The 21,913-nt window shown below is 36.6% G+C and overlaps 1 protein-coding gene across 1 annotated transcript in view; it reads right to left on the reverse strand.

Annotated features, from left to right (window-relative positions):
• ARMC3 (armadillo repeat containing 3) overlaps positions 1-21,913 on the reverse strand; it is a 92,882-nt gene that overhangs the window by 60,268 nt on the left and 10,701 nt on the right. The window contains exons 3-6 of the mRNA XM_064591974.1: positions 15,966-16,083; positions 8,150-8,275; positions 2,583-2,651; positions 2,169-2,344 (exon numbers count right to left, since the gene is read on the reverse strand). Coding sequence (XP_064448044.1) covers positions 2,169-2,344; positions 2,583-2,651; positions 8,150-8,275; positions 15,966-16,083 — 489 coding nt within the window. The remainder of the gene's footprint in view (positions 1-2,168; positions 2,345-2,582; positions 2,652-8,149; positions 8,276-15,965; positions 16,084-21,913) is intronic.

Below are 21,913 nucleotides of genomic sequence, written 5' to 3' on the forward strand. Positions count from 1 at the left end.
TCCCTTTATTACAAATAGCATTACAATAAATCTGTGCATAATCAAATTCTTTTCACACTATGTACCTTGTTTCAAATAGTATTTGATAAAATGAAATGATGGCATCAATTCCTTATTATCTTTATTCGAATGGAATGTTTATGAAATGCTTACATGCACTCAATGCTGTTGGCAGACCCTGTGCACACAAATTTTTATCAGGTTTAGCTCAGACACATGACCTTTATTTAAGACATTTAGAATATCAAGGGGTCATTAGAGTCTAGATGAGTTGCTCCACAGTGTGTGTCTATAATTTTGTGTGTGTGAGTGGTGGGGAGAGGGCTAGTTGGGGGTCGGCAATGGACAAAACAGAAAAAGTCATGAAAAGCCCCTGAACTCTGACTGCTAAATCATGACACTTAAAATCAAAACATCATAAATGTAAAATAGTATTAAAGGTAGAAAAACCCTACTAACAACTTAGGTTTCTCTATCCATTCTTCAATGAATGCTTCCTACAGATATAAAAATTGTGGGTTGCTATTTGTTATAGGTTGAATTGTGTCCCTCCCAAAATATAAGTTGGAAGTCCTGACCCTCAAAATGTGACCTTATTTGGAAATAGGGTCATTGTAGATGTCATTAGTTAAGATAAGGTCATAGTGGAGTAGGGTAGGTACTTAATGGTGTCTTCATAAGAGTGGTGTCTTTTTTTTTTTTTAAAGAGTTTATTTATTTATTTGACAGAGAGAGATACAGCGAGAGAGGGAACACAAGCAGGGGGAGTGGGAGAGGGAGAAGCAGGCTTCCTGCGGAGCAGGGAGCCTGATGCGGGCTCGATCCCAGGACCCCGGGATCTTGACCCAACCGAAGGCAGACACTTAACGACTGAGCCACCCAGGCGCCCCAAGAATGATGTCTTTAAAAGAAGATGAGACAAAACAGAGGGAGAGATTGCAATGATGAAGTTGTAAACCAAGGAAATTAATATACTGTTATTAACTAGTATACTTCTGTTCTGAAGAATAGTGAAGGCAAGCTTTTCATTTCTGTTTGATAAAAAAGATACAGGGAAATAAAAGCTATGAGGAGTCTTGAGATGAAAGACACTAACACATTGACAGGGTTATTTAGGCCTATGCAATGAGAGAAGGTAAACAGCTGAGCTTCCTTCAGCATGTCTCCCTCAGGCAAGAGCAAGGGTAGAAGCCAGTGGGTGCCCAACCATGTGGCAATAACTTCTAAGGCCAGGAATGTAGGTTTGCTTTGCTGTCTTTGGGCATGAGCTCATTGCCTCTCCATGAAACGGAGGCCTCATCTTCACTGTCTCTTCCTTTTATACTCCACTGCTGGCTATTTAAGATGGTGTTTTGTATCTTAAGTTGATCTAAAGCTTATCAAGTGTGTGTGGGAATTGTTCAGGAACCTGAGCAGGGAAAGAAGCAGAGGAGGCTGTCCAGTGTTAGGAAGCTGACCTGCTGTGGGTGTGAGTGTGTGTGTCTTGTGCGGCTGCAGCAGGGGCAGGGACACAGAAGAGCACAGAGGGGGAAGAGGCCAAGGGAGCCTGTTTCTTTCCATAACTAAGGAAGACAGTTCAGGGACATAGCATCTTCCAATTGTGAACAATGAATTCTGTTCAGCGTACTCAACTCACTGGGTCTTCACCAATAAATAAGTCTAACCCAAAATGTTGGTACACTGAATAAGGCATATATTGCACCCAATGTGCTTAGATCACCAAGGTTATGTCAATAAATAACTGCCTGAGTCAAACTTGGTTCAATATATTAGATATCCTCTTTCAGAAGAAATACATTCATCTAGTATAATCCTGCCTTAATTTGCAAGCCATTCTATTCTTTCAAAATTTAAATACACTTTTAAAATGCCCTTTCATAGACCTGTACTCTGGAAAGTATAAAACACTGAAAGAAATTGAAGAGGACATAAAGAAAAGGAAAGACATCCCATACTCATGGATTGGAAGAACAAAGTCTATACTAACCAAAACAATCTACACATTTAATACAATCCCTATCAAAAGACCAATAGCATTTTTCACAGAGGTAGAACAAACAATCCTAAAATTTGTATGGAACCACAAAAGACCCTAAATAGCAAAGCAATCCTGAAATAAATTCTATAAATAGCTATGGTCAAAATACACTTTTAGAAATTACCCTCACCTGGACCAAGTTGTAAATGCACTCAGTAGAGTTCTTCTTCACGTCAGGGTCTGGGCTGGCCAGCAGTCTGATGAGTGGCTCTAACCCACCATGCTCAAATATTTGCACTTTGCCGGTATACTCTGCAGACATGTTCGCCAGGCAAAGACTGGCAAACTCATGGATAACCACTTCCTCTGCGCATCAGAGATAAACAACACAAGTATGCAAAAGGCTTACTCAGACATTACTTTAAAACATGTTTTGAAAACCAAAGCTTCACAAATCTTACTGGGTTGGAGCCCATCTTGGTTTGAGAGATTTTAATGACAATTCACAACTGATACTACATAAACTATTTTCGATGAGTAGTTTAACCCAATGTGAAAAATAAACCAGCCCCGCTTTTGAAACAGATGTACGATGGAAAGTTACCTTCTGGAGCAAGCTGAGCAATGACAGAATTCATGACATCTAACTCCCTTAACAATTTTTTTACATCATCTACAAAAGGAGACACAGAATATTAATGTTTATTAATAATAATAATAATGGTGATGCTGTTGAAATAGTCCCTTATGACGTAGGCTTTATTATTACCTAATTTTACAGATAAAGAAATTGAGGCTCAGGGCGCCTGGGTGGCTCAGTTGGTTAAACAACTGCCTTCGGCTCAGGTCATGATCCCGGAGCCCCGGGATCGAGTTCCACATAGGGCTCCCTGCTCAGCAGGGAGTCTGCTTCTCCCTCTGACCCTCCCCCTTCTTGTGCTCTCTCTCTCTCTCTCACATAAATAAAATCTAAAAAAAAAAAAAAAAAACATTAAAAAAAGGAAACTGAGGCTCAAAATCACACAGCAAGTGAATGGTGGGACCAGGTGGCTTGCCCAGGTCTATCTGCCCCTAGACAGACTCTGGCTTCTGCTCCTTGATCACTGAGCTATACTACCTTCCAAAACACCAGAAAAATGCAAAATATGCCTAGAACATAATCAGTAAATTCAAGTTACTGTGCCCTACATGTGTTTATTATATAGTAGAAACTCTGTTGTGTTGCTTTGTTGGGAAGGGTATTTTTAAATTTTGATTTTAATAAAACTTGTACAGAATGCACATGAGAATTATCCCCAGGCTTTTCGATGAATATAACTTGTTTGCATTCCATTTTCTTATCAGAAATGCCAAAAATGATAAAAGATAAGTATACTGATTTTTTTTTAAAGTTCACTTTTATATTATTTATGTGAGACTAAGTCTAGGCAGGTTTGCCCCTACTTCTCTCCTGCCATCCTTAACCCCTGTTTTCTGAGAAATAAGGCATAGGTACAAATTTAGTTTTTGTAGTTTCTCTTCTTGGTCAATTATTTTTGCTTGTAAGCCAAAATTAGCATTACCAGAATTTTGGAAAATTTCGCTCTGCAGCAGCTAAGGCGGATGATCTCTGGATGAATTTTTCCTCATTAACTACTGGGTATACTTGACTTTCAAGCCACCAAAACTTCTGCTCTCTGTTTCTGTTCAAAATGGCTAAAGAGGGCCAGCAAATTTACAGCTAGCTCTATGTATGTGAGTAAGCTTGAAGTACAAAAGAATAGTAGAGCTTCTAGAAAGTATAGTGTCCCAAAGTGGAGGACATTAGTTTTCAGTCAACATTTGTTCAAAAAACAGAAGTATCACCATGACAGGGAATTAACCAAGTTAAGGCATAATACTCAGATCCTTCCAGGTGTTTTGGCGAACTATATGGATGGGTACCCTCTGGAAGAGCTATTTCTATTCTCTTCTCACTGTGAGGAGTCCAGGCTCTATTTTTCAAAATGAGAAGGCCATACCAGTCTATTTTTACATGCTTGACGCAAAATATTTCTGGCTTTTTCAATCTCTAAGTTCATTCTCCATTCGAAATACAAAATAGTATGTCAGGAACATTCATGCTCCATGTGCTCTCTGCTCCTCTTCTCTGCAGGAAGGACCTGCTGCTTCAGGGAGAAGCCAGCTTGTTGCATCTGTATGTGCCATCACCCCTTGGTCTGTCCTGACAAGTCCAAAGTTCTCATCAGAGGATTTTCTGTGCCGTGAAAGGCCCTTCTTGATATGAATTTAGCCAAATGTGATACATCTAGTAGATCTATCCACTAAACCATTTTCTCTTGGCTCACCGGATGATTCAGCTTCACTGACAGTTCTTATAAATCGGTGGCATACCTGATCAATTTGTTATTCTGCTTTTTGACACCAAATTGCCCTCCCCAATCTTTCTTTTCTTGCAGTTAAATCAGTAAAAATAATAAAAATAAGGGATAAGCTGCTATTTTCAACACTTTAAAAACAATATTGCTCTCTGTCCCCTTCTCTCTCAACAGACCCCCATATATGACAGCTGAGTAGAAACTCTGACTTGTGGTTGGTCCACATAAATCCATTCTCGCTAAACAGTGTGACACCTACAATTTTAGATTGTTCCAGAACTGCCGGCACCTTCACTTCCTGGGGCACCTTCAAGTGATCTGTTTTCATTGCATTCTTATTTACAGGTTTTGGTTGCATAGTATTGACCATCTAATTTATTTTTGACCTGGTATACTCTTTTACATCAACCATTTCTTAAGATGGCAAGCTCTTCAGATTGCCATAAGTAATGTAAAGTCTGAGCTTCGAGGATCATGATGAACTCTCTCTTTAGCTGACTTCATTAAATGAGTCTCTGTTATATGGCCTCATCAAACTAAATACAAACTGGCAGGTAAAAGGAGACAGCAGCTCCATTTTGATAAAAAGGTTTAACAAAGTAATTTAAGTGCCTGTCTTGAAGGACCCAGGCTTGGCAAGGGCACGTAACTCAGTAACTTCAGAAAAAAAGAAAAGGAAGAAAAAGTAAGATTTGTTTGCTCTCATAGCAATCCTTTTAGCACCTGGCATTCTACTGGAACATTCTGTTGGATCATCCTCTATGAACATAGTGACATCACTGGATACATGAAAGTCATGTAAAGATACAAATTTCTAAAGAAAAATCAGTTATTTAAAAACAGCCCAAAGATGATTTAACCATGCAGCAGCAGAGGTACATTTATTTACATATTCGTCTGGAAACATGCCTTTTGATTTAGGCAAATAACTACGTGCTCATATTTTTTTTTTAAGATTTTATTTATTTATTTGAGAGAGAGAGAATGAGAGACAGAGAGCATGAGAGGGAGGAGGGTCAGAGGGAGAAGCAGACTCCCTGCCGAGCAGAGAGCCCGATGCGGAACTCGATCCCGGGACTCCAGGATCATGACCTGAGCCGAAGGCAGTCGCCTAACCAACTGAGCCACCCAGGCGCCCCCTACGTGCTCATATTTTATCCCATGTCACCTTGGACATGTATGCAAAGTGAACCACTAGCTATTAATGTATTGGCTGTATTAACAAAAAAGGAACTCCACAAGCAGTTGGGGATGCCATGTGTTTATCCATGTCATCAGGTAGTTCAAATAGACAAGGAGTTCAGTCCAATAATGGCTTAATTTTTCCACCGAACTCATGGAATCAAAAGAAAGCTCTTGGAGGTGCATTCATCACGTGTAAGACCCAAACGCTCACTGGAAACCACCAAGACAACAAAACTCTTTCCAGTGTTATGCTTCGTCGTTGCAGACCGCACTCTCGTCTAGCACTGGTCACAGCCTGGCCAGCCTGTAGGTGTGGCTCGACAGGTCTGAGCACCACTGCATTTAGCCTCAAACACAACAGTAATTCTCAATATTTTGGGGTCACAGACTCCTTTAGAAACTCATGAAATTCAATATAGAAATCCTGCTCAGGAAAATTCTGCAAACAATTTGGAGGGCTTCACAGGTTATAAACTCCTCACATATTGGAAGATGGAAATACTCAATTAAAATGAGTAACAGAGATTAAGAACAAAAGTAAACAGGAAAGAAAGTCACAGAAACCTAGACCTTAAATTAGAAAATATAAGTATATGCAGGCAATTATAACTCTCCTTTCCAAACGAGCTGCATTCTCCCCCAAAATCACTTAGAAGGAGAACCTTAGTATGTGCACTAATGTTAAGGATCGGAGAAGATCTGATGAATAGAAAGCCCCCTACGCATGAGCCACAGGCTACAGTTCTAATTCTAGCTCTGATCTCATCTCTTCCACCAACCACCTGCGTGACTGTGCCAGGAACCGAATCCCTTCAGAGCTCGTTCCTATTTTTAAAATGAGGAATTGCAGGAATTGCAAAAGATGTGTTACAAAGCACCACTGGTTCTCAAATTCTGTGGTGTATAAACAGAATAAAACATAAGAAATTTTTTAATTTTCTCTTTTTTTGGTTATAAATACATTCAGTAAGCCTCATTCAATATGGCAGACTTAGTATACAGGCAGCCCCTGAGATAAATTTATGAGGGTTCCACAAGACAAATGATTACTACCTCATTTAACTGCTCTGTACCTCAGTTGCCTTATGTGTAAAGGGAACGATAATAGCACCAACCTCATTGTATATTGTCATTACAATATACAAATAGCATATAGAACAGTGCCTGGCACATTGTAAATGCTGTGTGAGTGTTGACTACTGGTATCATAATCTGGGTTGGTGGACCATCCTCTGTCCACAACTGTCTTCATCCTGCGGCCATCCACCGAGCCCCTGCCTTACAGAACAGCCACCGTTCGAGCTCGGGCAGTTGCTGCCTGACGGAGCCCCATCTGTCCCCCAACACTAAAGGTGCTGTTCATGCAATCTCTGCAGCTGAGGCTGAAATCGCACAGATGCCACAGAAAACTCTCCTTGCCCTTCTCTTCCCGTCTTCCTTTCCCTGACTAATGCCACAGTCCCTGATGGACACCATGGAATAAGGAGCGCGCCGCCCCCCACCCCCGCCCCCGGCCCACCCTGTCTCACACAGGATTCAGGAAAGTGAAGTGGGGGGGCCGGAAGCTGAGGGAGGAAACTGCTTGTGTTTTTGCTGAGACTGGTGAGAGGGAAAATATGATAATTTTAGCCCCATGCCATGAGAGAGAGAGAGAGACATGTTTATTCCTAGCTGCCTGAGTTTCATGTTAGAATTCAGTCTCTACCAAGAATGTCATTTCTTATTATAAAGTCAGAAGGCTTTTGTTGGCTAACTCAAAAAACCTACCATTATAACATGAAAATGACTTTCAAATGGAAAACACATCCTGTTCATTAGTCAGGGACTGCCTTTATTGCCATGGTTTTGGTCAAACTGATATTCTAACAGACATAATAGCACGTTTTAACTAATGCTATTATTCTGCCATATTAAATATATGAAAATATTCAAGCAAGTAATGGGTCTGATTTAAGAAATAAAAACATGTCTAAAATTATTTTTGGCAAAATATATTTTGCAGTTTCAAAAAAAAAAATAAATGTATCAAACCTCTTTACCCTGGGCTACTTTCATTGAGACATACATATGAAGTGTAGCTTACATATAGGCAGACAAATTATATTATGCTAACTCAAGAAAAATATCTATTTTAATTTTAAGAGACAATGATTGCCCTTCAACTTGTTAGACCGGAACATACTACATCACCAACTTTGACAGTTTTTGCATGGATAAATTTCCACGTATTTTTATATTTTAAAAATATCTCTTGGGGTGCCTGGTGGCTCAGCCTGGTTAGCCTCTGACTCTTGGTTTTGGCTCAGGTCATGATCTCAGGATCCTGGGATGGAGCCCTGCATCTGGCTCTGTGATCAGCAGGGAGTCTGCCTCTCTGCCTCTTTCTCCTTCTCCCTCTGCCCCTCCCCACCCCCGACCAGCTGGCGCACTCTCTCTAAAATAAATAAATAAAACTTAAAAAAAACTCTTAAAATATGAAATCATACATCTGTTGTATTATACACATTTAACTTCTTGTTAACATTAAAGTCAGTTCAAATAAAATTCAAACAAATCCCTTAAAATTAAATTTTAAAAAGATAATGTATTATGTGAGATTATTAGATAATTTTAAAAAGTTGACACTTACTGTTAGAAGTCAGGATTCCAAATATCATAGTAGCATTTCTCCTTACAATTTTGTTTTCATGGGTGAGCAGTTTAGTTAAGGGTTCCACAGCTCCAAGTTCAAGGAGGGTAGCTTTATTTTCTTCACCTGATGTCATAGGTAAAATAAAATCATGCATGGATAGCATCAATCTCATCAAAACTCTTCCTCGTGTCATTGTAATTTCTTATTTGTCATTTGCCTTTCACATTCCTCTTTGCTTCCACATATATTTCTCTCGGAATAAACTTTAGAGCACAGGTAGCCTGGACAATAGCTGTTCTCCTTCCTCCTGCTGTCGACAAAGCTGGCTTCCTCTTGTCATTCAGTTTTAGCTCACCCTGCACGTGCTCAGAGGGGTCTCCCCTGACCACCCTATGTAATGTTAATGTTATCACTACATCCAAGCCTTTCTTATCCTTCTTTAGTCTACCTTCTTCACACCACTTGGGGATCTCCTTGAACACTTTGCCTGTTCCACTCTAACTTTTAATTTTTCATGAGGACAGACACCCTTTCCGTTCTAGTCTCTCATATCCTCAGTGCCTAGCATAGTGCTAGTCATGGACTGGCATAATTAATCACAAGACCTAATTAACATACACAGTCTCCACTTTGAGTTAAAGTGGAATGGTGGGGTGAGTTCAAGGGGTTCATTTTTCACCCAACGGGGTTACAGTTCCTATTTTATCAGGCAAGATATGCCTGCAGCTAGCATGAAGGTATGCGCACAGAGGGGAGCGCTGGGGTCACTGGGGACTACTTAGCTGTGGCAAGAAGCCCCAGAACCAGAAGGCCAGATAAGGCCAGAGTCCTGCTTAACTGTAGAAGCAGTTTGTCCATATCTTGATGAGCAGGATAGCATTCTACAAAGTCAGGAATAATGTTTAAGTCCTGATTAATTTCAGCTTTTCAATTTCACAGGCAATGAAAATACAGATTTCACTTTCAAAATTAATTTGAGAGTATAATAAAGTAATTTTAACTTTTCTTGCCTTAGTTTTCTCATAAAATTAGAGTATTTTATATTTTAAGTTATAGGTCCACATTCTGATAAGACACCGACTATAGCTTCGTAGAGCCCATGGAATTGCCCTGTATCTAAATGGTCAAATCTGTCGTCTGGTAAGAATATGTTGAAATATGCATTGTTGACTCTTACAAACTTCTTTTCAAATCTTCCAATATTTGCATTTTATGGAAATTTAAAACTTAATTTCTTAGATGAAAACATTTTGTCAAATGAATCTTAAGACAAATTTTAAGATACTAATGCTTAAGTAAAAACATATTTTATATATCAGATTGTTATAAAAATTGAAATTTCCTTTAAATTTTCATTCTGAGACTTTTATTACTTTTATTTACTTTTATTAACTTGAATTATTTCTTCATTAAAACATATTTCTTCTTCTTCTTTTTTAAATAATGCTATATATTATAACTTTATGATCAGAAGAGGATTTGCAAAATTAACAACCTGTGTCATCTTTTACATCTATTTTTATTCTTTTTTAACAGCTTTAATGAGATGACATACAATAGACTGTACATATTTAAAGAAAACGACTTGATAAGTTTTGATATGTGTTTAACGCCCATGAAACCAAGTGCCACCATGAAGAACACATCTAACACCCCCAAAAGTGCCCTCTTGACACCTTGTGATCTCTTCCTCCTATTACTATACATTATTTTGCATTGCCCAGAACTTTATATAATCATGCAGTATGAATTCGTTATTGCCTGGTTTTCTCACTCAGTCTAATTATTTTGAGATTAATCCACGTTGTAGCATGTATCATAGTTCATCCTATTTATTGTTATTTACTATTCAATTATATGGATATACCATGATTTGGCTGGATCATATATGGTGGGTTTACATTTAACTTTTCGAGAAACTGCCGAACTGTTCCAAAGTGGATGCAAAAATTCCAGAAGTTCCCCATCCTAGCCAACACATCTGTCCATCTTTCTGATGATAGTAATCTTAGAGGGTGTGAAGTAGTATTTCATCATGGTTTTAATTTGCATTTCCCTCACAACTAATGATGGCGAGCAAAAGGTATGCTTATGCCATCCATATATCTCTTTGGTGAAGTGTGTGTTCAAATCTCTTGCTCGTATGTATTTTTAAATTTTGTTTGTTTTATTATTGAGTTCTGAGAGTTATTTATATATTCTGGACACAAATCTTTTATCAGATATATGATTAACAAAAATTTTCTTGCTGTCTATAGTGTATCTTTTTAAAAAATTACTAGACTTTTTTTGAGCAGTTTCAAGTTTATTAAAAAATAAACAGGGGTGCCTGGGTGGCTCAGTCCGTTAAGCAGCTGACGCTGGATTTCAGCTCAGGTCATAATCTCAGGGTCCTGGGATCAAGTATTGTGTTGGGCTCTGGGCTCTCTCCCTCTGCCTTTCCCCCCGCCTCTGCTCATGCTCTCTCTCTCTCAAATAAATAAATCTTTTAAAAAAATGAACAAACAATACAGAGTTCTCATATACTCCATCTCCCTTCCCTCCCCCGTTTCTCTTATTATTAACATCATGCATTAGTGTGGTACATTTGTTACAATTGATGAACCGATATTGACACATTACTATTAACTAGAGTTGATAATCTACATTATGGTTCACTATATGTGCTGTACAATTCTACAGGTTTTGAGAAATGTGTAAGATTATGTTTAGCTTTCTAAGAAACTACCAAATCATCTTCCAAAGTACCTGTACTATTTTGGACTCCCACCAGCGATGAATCAGAGTCCCTGTTTTCCACATCTTCACCAGCATTTTATGTTGTCAGTGTTTAGAATTTTAGCCATTCTAATAGGTGTGTAGTGATATTTCATTATTGCTTTAATTTGCAATTTCCTGATAACATATGATGTCTTTTCACGTGCTTATTTGCCATCTGTGTATCTTTTTTGGTGGGTGTGTGTTTAGGGTAAATTTGATAAAATCCAATCAATTGTCATCTTATGGATTATGTTTAGTGTCATATCTAAGAAACTTTTGGCTAACCCAAATACTCTTTTGGTAGCATCCCACAAATTTTTATATGTTATGTTTTCATTTTCAATTTGGATTTTCCTTTTGAATTCTTTCACTGACAGATTATTTAGAAATGTGTAGTTTACGTTCTATTTAATGATTGTCCAGAGTCCTTTGTGTTAAGTGATTTTCAATTTAATTCTATTGTGGTATGACGTATATTTTATATGATTGGAATTCTTTTAAAATAAATTTATTAAGGCTTGTATTATGGATCAGAATATCACCTATTTTGATAAATGTCCTGTTTGTATTTGAAAAGAATGTTATTCTGCTTGGAGTGTTCTATAAATATCAATTAGGTTAAATTCATTTATATCGCTGTTTAAATCTTTTATATTCTTACAGATTTGCTATTCATTTGTTCTTTCATTTATTAATAGAAGGTTATTAAAGTCCTCAGCTATAATTGTGGATGTTTATTTCTCCCTGCATTTCTAACTTCATGTATTTTGAAGCTCTGACATTATGGTTTTTTTCATAGCTTTTTTTCTTTTATTTAAATTCAATTTCGTTAACACATACTGTAATTTTAGTTTCAGGGGTAGAATTCATGATTCATCAGTTGCATATAACACCCAGTGCTCATTACATCAAGTGTCCTCCTTAATGCCCATCACCCAATTACCCCATCCCTCCACCCACCTCCCCTCCAGCAACCCTCAGTTTGTTTCCTATAGTTAAGAATCTCTTATGGTTTGCCTCCCTGTTTTCATCTTATTTTATTTTTCATAGCTTCTTGATTAATTGACTCTTTTATTATTACAAAATGAGGTTTTTTATCTGATACTACTCCTTCATTATTCTGATATTAGTATAGCCACTCCAGCTTTTTTTTTTTTTTAAGATTTTATTTATTCATTTGAGACACAGAGATACAGAGAGAGAGAGAGAGCATGAGGGACAGGGAGAGGGAGAAGCAGGCTCCCCACTGAGCCAGGAGCCCGACGTGGGGCACAATCCCAGGATCCTGGGATCGTGACCTGAGCTGAAGGCAGACGCTTAACCATCTGAGCCACCCATGGTGCCCCTCCAGCTTTCTTTTGATTAGTGCTAATATATCTTTTTTTTATCCTTTTACTTTCAAGTTATTTGTGTCATTATATTCTAAGTGCATTTCTTGGATGCAGCATGTAGTTTGGTCTTGCTTTTTATAGACTATAAAACTATCTCCTTGTTAATTGAGTACTCAGCCCATTAACATTTAGTTGGATTATTGATAACATTAGGTTTGAGTCTACCACCTTGTTATTTGTTTCTTGTGTGTCTCATTATTCTTTTTTTCCTTTTTTTCATTTCTGCCTTCTTTGTATGAATTGAATATTATTTTTATGATTCCATTTCATTTCCTTTGGTGGCTTATTTGATATTACTCTTTGTTATTTTAGTGGTTGTATTAAAGTCTGTAGTATACATCCTTATCACAGTCTACTTTCAAGTCGGGATAGAGCACTTCACATATAGTGCAAGAACCTTACAATAGTATATACTTCCATTTTTCTGCTTCCTACCTTAGTTCAGTTGTTGTCATATATCTTATTTTTACAAGTGTTTCTGCACAATAAATGATTACTATTTTTGTTTAAGATAACCAATTTGATTTTTAAGTGATTTAAATAATGAGAAAAAACTTTCTGTGTTACCATTTCTAGTGTTCTATCTTTATTATTTTGTGTGTAGATCCACATTTCCATCTGGTATCATTTTCCTTCTTCCTGAAGGACCTACTTTACTATAATTAGTAGTGTGGGTCTGCTTGCAATAAACTACTTCAGCTTTTGAATGTCTGAAAGAGACATTATCTCACTTATGTTGTTGAAAGATATTTTTGCTGGGAATAAAATTCTAGGTTTAAAGTTTTTATTTTTCTTTCAGTATTTTAAAGATGCTGCTCCACTGACTTCTTGCTTGCATCATTTGTGATGATAAATCTACAGTCATCCTTATTTTTGTTCCTCTGAATGTAATGTGCTTTTTCCTCTGGCTTCTTTTTAAGATTTTCTCTTTATCACTCTTTTCAAACAATTTGATTTTGTTATACCTTGCTGTAATTTTCTTCATATTCATTGTGCTTGGGTTTTTATGAGCCTCTTAGATCTGGAAGCTTAGAGTTTTTGTCAAATTGGGGAAATTCAGAGCCATCATTTCTCCTAATACCTTTTCTGTCCCTTTCTCTTCTTTTTCAAAGACTCCAGTTACACATATATTGTGTCAGTTTTTATTTACTGATGATTTTATATCCTCATTAGGAGTTATATTTTCCTGCTTCTTTTCATGCCTGGTAATTTTTTATTGGATGCCAGACATTGTGAATTTTACTTAGTTGGTAAATGGTTATTTTTGTATTCTTCAAATTTGTTTTGGGACACAATTATCTGGAAACAATTTGATCACTTTAGGTCTTGCTTTTTAAATATTTATTAGGTAGTACTAGAACAGAGCTCGATCTAGGGCTAATTATTTCTAACTATTGAAGCAAGACCCTTCTGTGCATTCTATACAATTCTCCATGAATCTTGAGATTTTCTAGTCTGGCTGATGGAAACAGGCACCACTTGTGGCCCTGTGTGAGCATCAGACACTGTTAACTCTGATCATGTTAAGTGCTTTGTCTGACTTCAAGTAGTTCCCATATATATACCTCCTTATCAGTACTCAGCTGAACACTTGATTCGGACCCTTTGTCTATCTCCTGAGTTCTCTTTCTGTGAAACTCTTTCCTCTCTGTTACTGAAAACTCTTGCTACCTTTGTCTCCCTGAACTCTTAGATCTGTCTTCTCAACTCAGAGTCCACCAAGCTCTGTACAAGTTACCCCTTCCTGTGATGTGGCTGCAAATTCTCTGAAATTGATAAGCTGGGGTAATCATAGAGTTTATTTCCTTCATTTCCTATCTCTCAATGGTCACTGTCCTTCATTGCCTAATATCAAGTGTTTTGCCCACTGTTATTTCATAGATTTTTGTTTTCTTAGTTGTTTCAATCAGGGAAGTAAATTTGACCCCTTGGTCCATCATGGCCAAAAGGCAACATCTTATCATTTATCTTAAAAACACAGTCAGAAAATACTGCTAGTATAAAACACCAGACTTACAGTAATTTCTGTATTGACTTCACATAAAATATATGCCTACCTATTTCTTTACCTCATGTCATTTAAAAAAGATGGCATTTGATGACTCTGTATGGCTGAGTGAGACTCATGTTGCCATAACTGCATGATCCAGTGTCTCCCTGATATCTGGCCCAGAATTCTACACAATTACTCATGAACCATACCTGCCAGAAGCAACAATTCTGGTTTTTATCTGGATTCCCAATGATGACTAGAGTGATATAGCAAGGTGAGTATTTCACCATTTGCTACTTGAGTGACTTGTTGTTTTCTCATACAAGTCCCAAAACAATGTTTAAAGTATCATTTCCTTAAAAATCAAATTGCCCCCTTCTTAGTTTAAAAGGTTTTGTTAAAAATACCAAGTTATACTAAACTCTTCAAGTATCCTCAATTAAAATGTTATACAGTATAATAAAAGTCTACTTTTATCACCACTTGGAATGAACTAAAATATAATTGTCATTTATGTTTGTAAACCCTCTATGAATAAACCTTGCAATAGAACCTAACTCGTACCATGTATAGTGTTTTAATAAACTTTATTTTTTATAACAGTTTTAGTTTTACAGAAAAATTGCAAGGATAGTACAGAGTTACCACATATCCCATACCCATTTTCCCCTGTTATTAACGTTTTACATTAGTGGGTACATTTGTTACAATTAATAAACCAATATTAATATATTACTATTAATTAAAGTCCATGTTTATTCAGATTTCCTTACTTTTAGCCTAATGTTCCTTCTCTGTTCCAGGATCCTATCCAGGGCCCCCTATGACATTTAGTCATATATCCTCAACTCCTCTTGGCTGAGAGTTTCTCAGACTCTTCCTGTTTTTGATAGCTGTGACAGTTTTGAGGAGTACTGGTTAGACGTATTTGTAGAATGTCCCTGACTTGGAACTTGTCTGATTTCAGGATTATAAGTTTTGGGGAAAAATAACAGAAGTGCCATTTTCATTACATCATGTCAAGTTCACATATTATCACTATGACTTATCACTGTTGATGCTGATTTTGATCACCTGACTGAATAGTGTTTGTCAGGTTTCTCCACTATAAACCTACTCTTTTTTCCCTGTTTCCATATTGTAATCTTTGAAAAGAAGTCACTATGCAAAGCCCATACCTAAAGAGTGAAAAGTTATATTCTGCCTCCTTCAGGTCAGAGTACATAAATTATTTGGAATTCTTCTGCATGGGAGATTTGTATTTTCTCCCCCATTTATTTATTTGTTCAAGTATTTATTTATATCAGTATAGGCTCATAAATATTTATTTATACTTTGGGTTATAATCCAATACTACTTTATTTTCTTGCTCAAATTGTTCCGGCTTTGACCACTGGGAGCTCTTGCAGCTCCTGTGACTTACAATTTTTTAAACAACAATAAAACCTTCAACATGACTATTCTATGCAGTGACTAAATTACTCCTCAAGATTAAGATAGGCACTTAGGGAGATATATTAGTTTCAGGTAATGCATTAAAGGATATTCTGGTTGTCTGAAAGAATTCATCTGACAAGAAGTGAATTAAAGACTAGGGAAAAAGGGCCTATTACATAGTAAATATTTTAAGAAACTAATGAAATAGAAAAATAAACTGAAAAAACCAAACCTTTTAAAGCAAATCTATAAATGGCTTCACATGCTTTAGCCAAAATTTCTTCTTCTGGAGAATTAAGCATTAACACCACAGTTGCTGCTTCTTTGCTTTCAATCATTAATGGATCAAACTGAAATGTAGAGAGAAAAAAACGTCAAGTTCACATATGAGCTTTAAAAAACACGTAAAAAATGAATGGTGTCTAGAAACTTGAAGAGAACATAATCATACTAAAAGGATATGGTCACTGCCCACAAAGTGCATTGTAAAGTTTTTATTTAAAAAACATCACTGATAGATAGTTGCCAGTATTGGTGGCTTTCGAATTCCTGGGGTAATGGCAGGAAGAGCAAAGCATTTTGGAATCTGACAGACCTAGTCTCTCAACTTAGCCATGTGGAATCAAACAAGTTACTTAAGCTGCTAGAATTTCAGTTTTCCTTTCCTGTATAATGTGTATAATGATACCTATTCTTCCCGAAGGATCAAGGAGAGGATTAGAAATCATATATGTAATGCACTTAGCACACTGTCTGGCACATAACAGATGATCATTAAATAACATATACTAGCATAATTCTTGTTTGATACACAAGAATCCTTGAGTACCTGTATATATTAGATGCCCTGATAGTCCTAATATTCAGTACTTGCTTCTAATCACTATTCTTTCTGAGAAAGCAGAAATTACATATGTGAAATAACTAAAAAGCAATAGAAAACCACATATAACAAAATGTAAAATTGGATAAAACCTGAAACAGATTTTATGGTAATGGTAAAATGGTAATATGGTGTAAAGAAAAAGTATAGAGCTCTAGGAAGATCTCTATAGTGTTATGAGATCTTGAGAATTCATGGGTAGGCAAAATGTACAATAACAAATTCATGGCTCCTATGGGTTTTCTTTGGTCAAGGTGAAAACAAATTATTACACCATTTTTCTTCCATTTCCAGAGACTGGTGAAGGAGGGTGTTCTGCTTATGTTAAAGGAAAAAAATGAATTTCAAAGTTTTAGCTGGCTCTTTGTGTTGGCCCTTCCTAAATGGACATCTTATTGTGTCTGGGGATATAATTAAAATTGGTGTTCAGTTTCAGGCTGAGAATGGAGGGACAGATTACTCTAAGTAAGGAAGCATAATTGTGTGAGGTTGGGAGAGTGAAGAAGACAGAGAAGAGAGCAGTAAGCAATGACCTAAAAGGGCACAGCTGGGATAAAAATCCCCCTTGCAGGGGAAATGGCTGTTGGATTTCAGGACAGCATTATCTAACATCCAAATTAAAGCTGTTGTTTGTGTATGTCTTACTCTATACTAGAAACTCTAAGAGTTACAAAAGTCATAGTGTTTGTTCTCAAGCATCTTGGACTCTTTCTGGGGACATAAAACTTCACTAACATTCTGCCCGGGGTGCCTGGTGGCTCAGTCGGTTAAGTATCTGCCTTCGACAGGTCATGATCTCAGGGTTTTGGGATCGAGCCCTGCATCAGGCTCCCTGATCAATGGGAGTCTGCTTCTCCCTCTCCTTCAGCCACTCCCCCTGCTTGTGCTCTCTCTCTTTCTCATAAATAAATTTAAAAATCTTAAAAAAAAGAAAAAAAGTCTGCCACACGCACCAAGCTTGTGGCACTTGTGGTTTTCCAGTGACATGAACCAGTGAGAAAAGATGGCCCCTGTAGCGGAGCCCAGAGCAATGGCAAAGACACTGGCTTCAACACTGATCAGAAGAGCACAATGGCCCAGAAATCCACAGAAATTTTAAGGGAGGACTTCTGAAACTATTTGGGGATTGAGGCTTGAAAACCATCAGGCACTCCTAAAGTCAACAAGTATATTAACTATATATTTAAACAAATTACTTGGCAAATGCTCCAGTCAAAACTGAGGAAGACAAAATATAAAAACAATAGTAGTAGATCAATAAATACAATAAAATATATAGTTAAGCTGAATGATAGTGATGTTGTGAATCACAACGTAATTCTTAAGGATTTCTGAAGTAAAGATGACACATTATGAGAAAAAAATTAAAAATGACTTGGAATTAAAATTCTAGAAATTTTTCAACAAAGCTCATGTAAAGGAAACAGGATTGTTCTGGTAGAGAATGAGATTATTGCCCAGTTATAACTTATTTTTTACATTGATATAAAAAGCAGACTTAAATATGTGTTTAATAGACTACAGATAAGTAGAAGTTCCAAATTATCAAAAGGAAAGGGTAACAAATGAAAGTTGCTCAATTTAGAAAAAGGGAAGAAAGTACAAAAGAGACACAACATGAAAATATAGCAAAGAGACATCTTAAACTTAAAATAAACCTTAAACTTAAAATGATAGGAATAAAATCAAATATATCAATGACCAAAATAAACATCTATAGGGCCAATAGATTTCATTAATTAAGATTGTCAGATTGGGTTAAAAAGCAAAATCTACTGTTTTTTGTATATTGGTGCATATTTCTTCCACTTGATCTTACAGAATACAAATTCAGATCTAAGATATAGAACATTTCTATCTCCGCCTCACGCTCCTTCCCCCTCCAAAAAATCCTCAGAAAGATCATCGTTATGTGACTTTTAAAATCATCAGTTTTTCCTGTTCTTAAACTTTATATAAAGAGAATATATATGTATATTTATATATATAATATATATTCTATAACATAATTTATATAGAGAGAGAATCATAGAACATGACTTCTTTCACCTCTGCCTTGTTTAGCACAGCACATCTCTGAGATTCATTCACATTTTTGTACTACTAAGTCATACTTTCTATAGCTGTATATTATTCTGTTGTATGAAGGTTTGGGTTCTTTTCTTTCAGTTGGAGGCGATCATGAACAAAGCTGCAATGACTATTCTTGCACATGTCTTTTTGTGGATATGTGTCTTCATTTCCCTTGGGCACATGCCGAGGCATGGATTTGATGAGCCATAGGCTAGATATGTATTTACCTTTCACAGATGCTGTTGAACAGTTTTCTAAAGTGGTTTTATCAATTTATATTCCCACTAGTTATAAATAAGAGTTCCAGTTGTCCCACATCCTCACCAATCCTTGGTATTTTCAGTCTTTTTTAATTTGCCTTTCTATAGCTCTTAGATTATATTTTTAAGTCAATCTGCTTTTCATGGCTGTTGCAGTGGAAGAAATGCTCTACTGCTCTATATTACTACTACCGCATCCTGGCCAGAAACAGAAGCATTCTCATCACTTTTTAAAATTCTCTTTTGTCCCTTCTACTGACTCTGACTCAATACATCCGTCTATCTCTCAGCTTTGTCTTCTGCCATCATGCTTGATACTCCCATCGATTTTTCTTTGCTTCCTCACAGAGAGGTTTCCTGTAGCACCCACAGTGTTCAGTCTTTGAGGATTTCTTGGTAGCCAACAAGCAAATGGTGTAAGATAAAGCTTCACTGTTCAGCTACTCCCACTACAGCTATTCTTCCTCCTCACTGGGGTCCCCACGCCATTCACTCCCTCTATTTCCACTTCAGCTTTCTCGTTTCTTCACTTTACTTTTTATCCTGCTTAGATTTCATGATCTATTATCTTAATAACACTCCTGCCAAACCCTAAATAAACCTTTGTGTCCTTCTGTCTTCTCATCAAATCAATTTATTTATTTTTTAAGATTTATTTATTTGACAGAGATAGAGAACACAAGTAGGCAGAGCAGCAGGCAGAGTGAGAGGGAGAAGCAGCTCCCCACGGAGGAAGGAGCCCGATGTGGGGCTCGATCCCAGAACTCTGGGATCATGACCTGAGCTGAAGGCAGCCGCTTAACCAACTGAGCCACCCAGGCACCCCTCATCAAATCAATTTAAAATACCCAAACCATGAACAGACACTAGAAATTTCTTTCTTTGCATTTGTGCTCAAGCATCCGAGCATTCTAAGAGAATGTTAAACTACAGGGAAAATTAGTATTACTGTAAATTCATGATCAACAAATTCACAAGAGCCTCTGCACATATTCTTCTATTGTGTTAAAGAAAATGTGTCTCTTACTATCAGGAAAATAGCTAATGTGTGCTTTGGATTTTTAACCCATTCATCTTTAATTCACTCATTCATTCAATAAACACTCATTCAACCCCTAATAAGTGCATTATACTGAGAAGAGTGCATTAAACAGGATAACCAAGTCCCCCATTCTCATAGAACATACATATTCCCAGTTATGTCATACCATTAATCATCCCTTTTTTCTCTTGAGTAGTCACCTTCCTCCTAACAATTAAATTATTCCCATTACTTCGTTTGAGTCCACTTTACAGAGGGCCAATTTAGATTCAGTAAAATGCACCTAACTATGATGAGTTTTAATAAATGTATATGTATGTATAACCAATGATATGTGGAACTTTCCATTACCCCAAAATATTTGCTCCCACCTCTCTGCAGTTGATTCCCTTTCCCATATCCACTCTAGGCAACCACTAATCTGCCTTTCACTATAGATTAACTTTGCTTAATACGAAATTATTACATCGGTACCCTTTATGTATGGCTCCTTTCATTTGGCAGAATGCTTATGAGATTCATTCAGATTGTTCCATGTATCAGTGATTCATTCCTTTTTACTGATGAGTGATATCTCATTGTATGAATACAACACAATTTGTTTATCCATTCAATTAGCTGATGGACCTTTGGGTTGTTTCCATTTGGGACCATTATGAATAAAGCTGCAATGGGCATTTTCATATAAGTCTTCTTGTAGATATATGCTTTCATTTCTCTTCAGTGAATACCTAGGAGTAGAATTTCTGGCTTGTCCGGTAGTGAATGTTTAACTTGACAAAAAAAAATAATTTTTTTTCCAAAGTAGTTTTACTATCTTGTGTTCCCACCAGCAATGTATCTGTATCCAACAATAGATATCTCTTCACTTATTTGTCTTCTTTGTCTCAGCAATATTTTATAGTTTTCAGCATATAAGCATTGCATTTATTTTGTTAAACTTATCTCTAAATATTTCATTATTTTTGATGCTAATGGCAAATGATCTCTTTTTTTCTTCATGTATTTTAAACAAGTGTGATTAGGTGAACAACATTTAGGATCATTTTTTCTCTTACAAATGAACCTTTTCATTAAGATGATATGTATCTTTTTCTCTGATAATATTATTTGCCCTGTAATATAATTCATCTTGTATTAATATAGGCACTCCATCTTTCTTATGATTATTTCAGTGTATCTTTTACCATATTTTTACTTTTAACCTACCCATATCTTTATATTGAAAGATTTCTTGTAGACAGCTTATAGTTTGGATCTTGTTTTTTTATTCAGTTTGACAATCTCTCACTTTTAATTGGAGTATTAAATCATTTACATTTAATATAGTTACGGATATGATTGGGTTTTAATGGACCATCCTCTTAGTTGTTTTCTCTTTTTCTGATTTGGTCCCTGGTTCCTCTTTTCCTGTCTCTTTTTAGTATCCAATTTAATCTCCTCTATTGGCTTATGAACTGAGTTTTCTTCTGATTATGGGTCACATATTTCTTTGTATATATAATAATTTTTATTGGCAACTAAACATTGTGAAAATTATGTTGTTGAGTGTCTGGATTCTTTTGGGGGGTTTCTCTTAAAGGATGTTGAATTTTGTTCTGCTAGACAGTTGTTTTATTTATGCTTCAGCTTGATCTATTTAAGGCCTGCTTTAAAGCCTTATTACAGCAGGTCTGGGGAAGCCTGTGCTCTAGGGCTGGATTAGCCATACTACTACTAAGGCATGACCTTGCTGGGGGCTCTATTTAATACCCCAGATGTTCAATAAGATCTCTCCAATCTTTTGGATCAAAACCAGAATGTCTTCCAGATCTGTATGAGTCTAAAAATTATGCAGCTTACATCTCCCTGAGAGTTGTTCATGCCTGTTCTTTGTCATGAGCATGAGTTTCACCCTGTGCAGCTTAGACTTCAAAGAATCA

This window comes from Mirounga angustirostris, unplaced genomic scaffold (assembly GCF_029215605.1).
Source record: "Mirounga angustirostris isolate CCGP_5_RB_7025 unplaced genomic scaffold, mMirAng1.0.hap1 SCAF_5, whole genome shotgun sequence".
Taxonomy (NCBI): Eukaryota; Metazoa; Chordata; class Mammalia; order Carnivora; family Phocidae; genus Mirounga; species Mirounga angustirostris.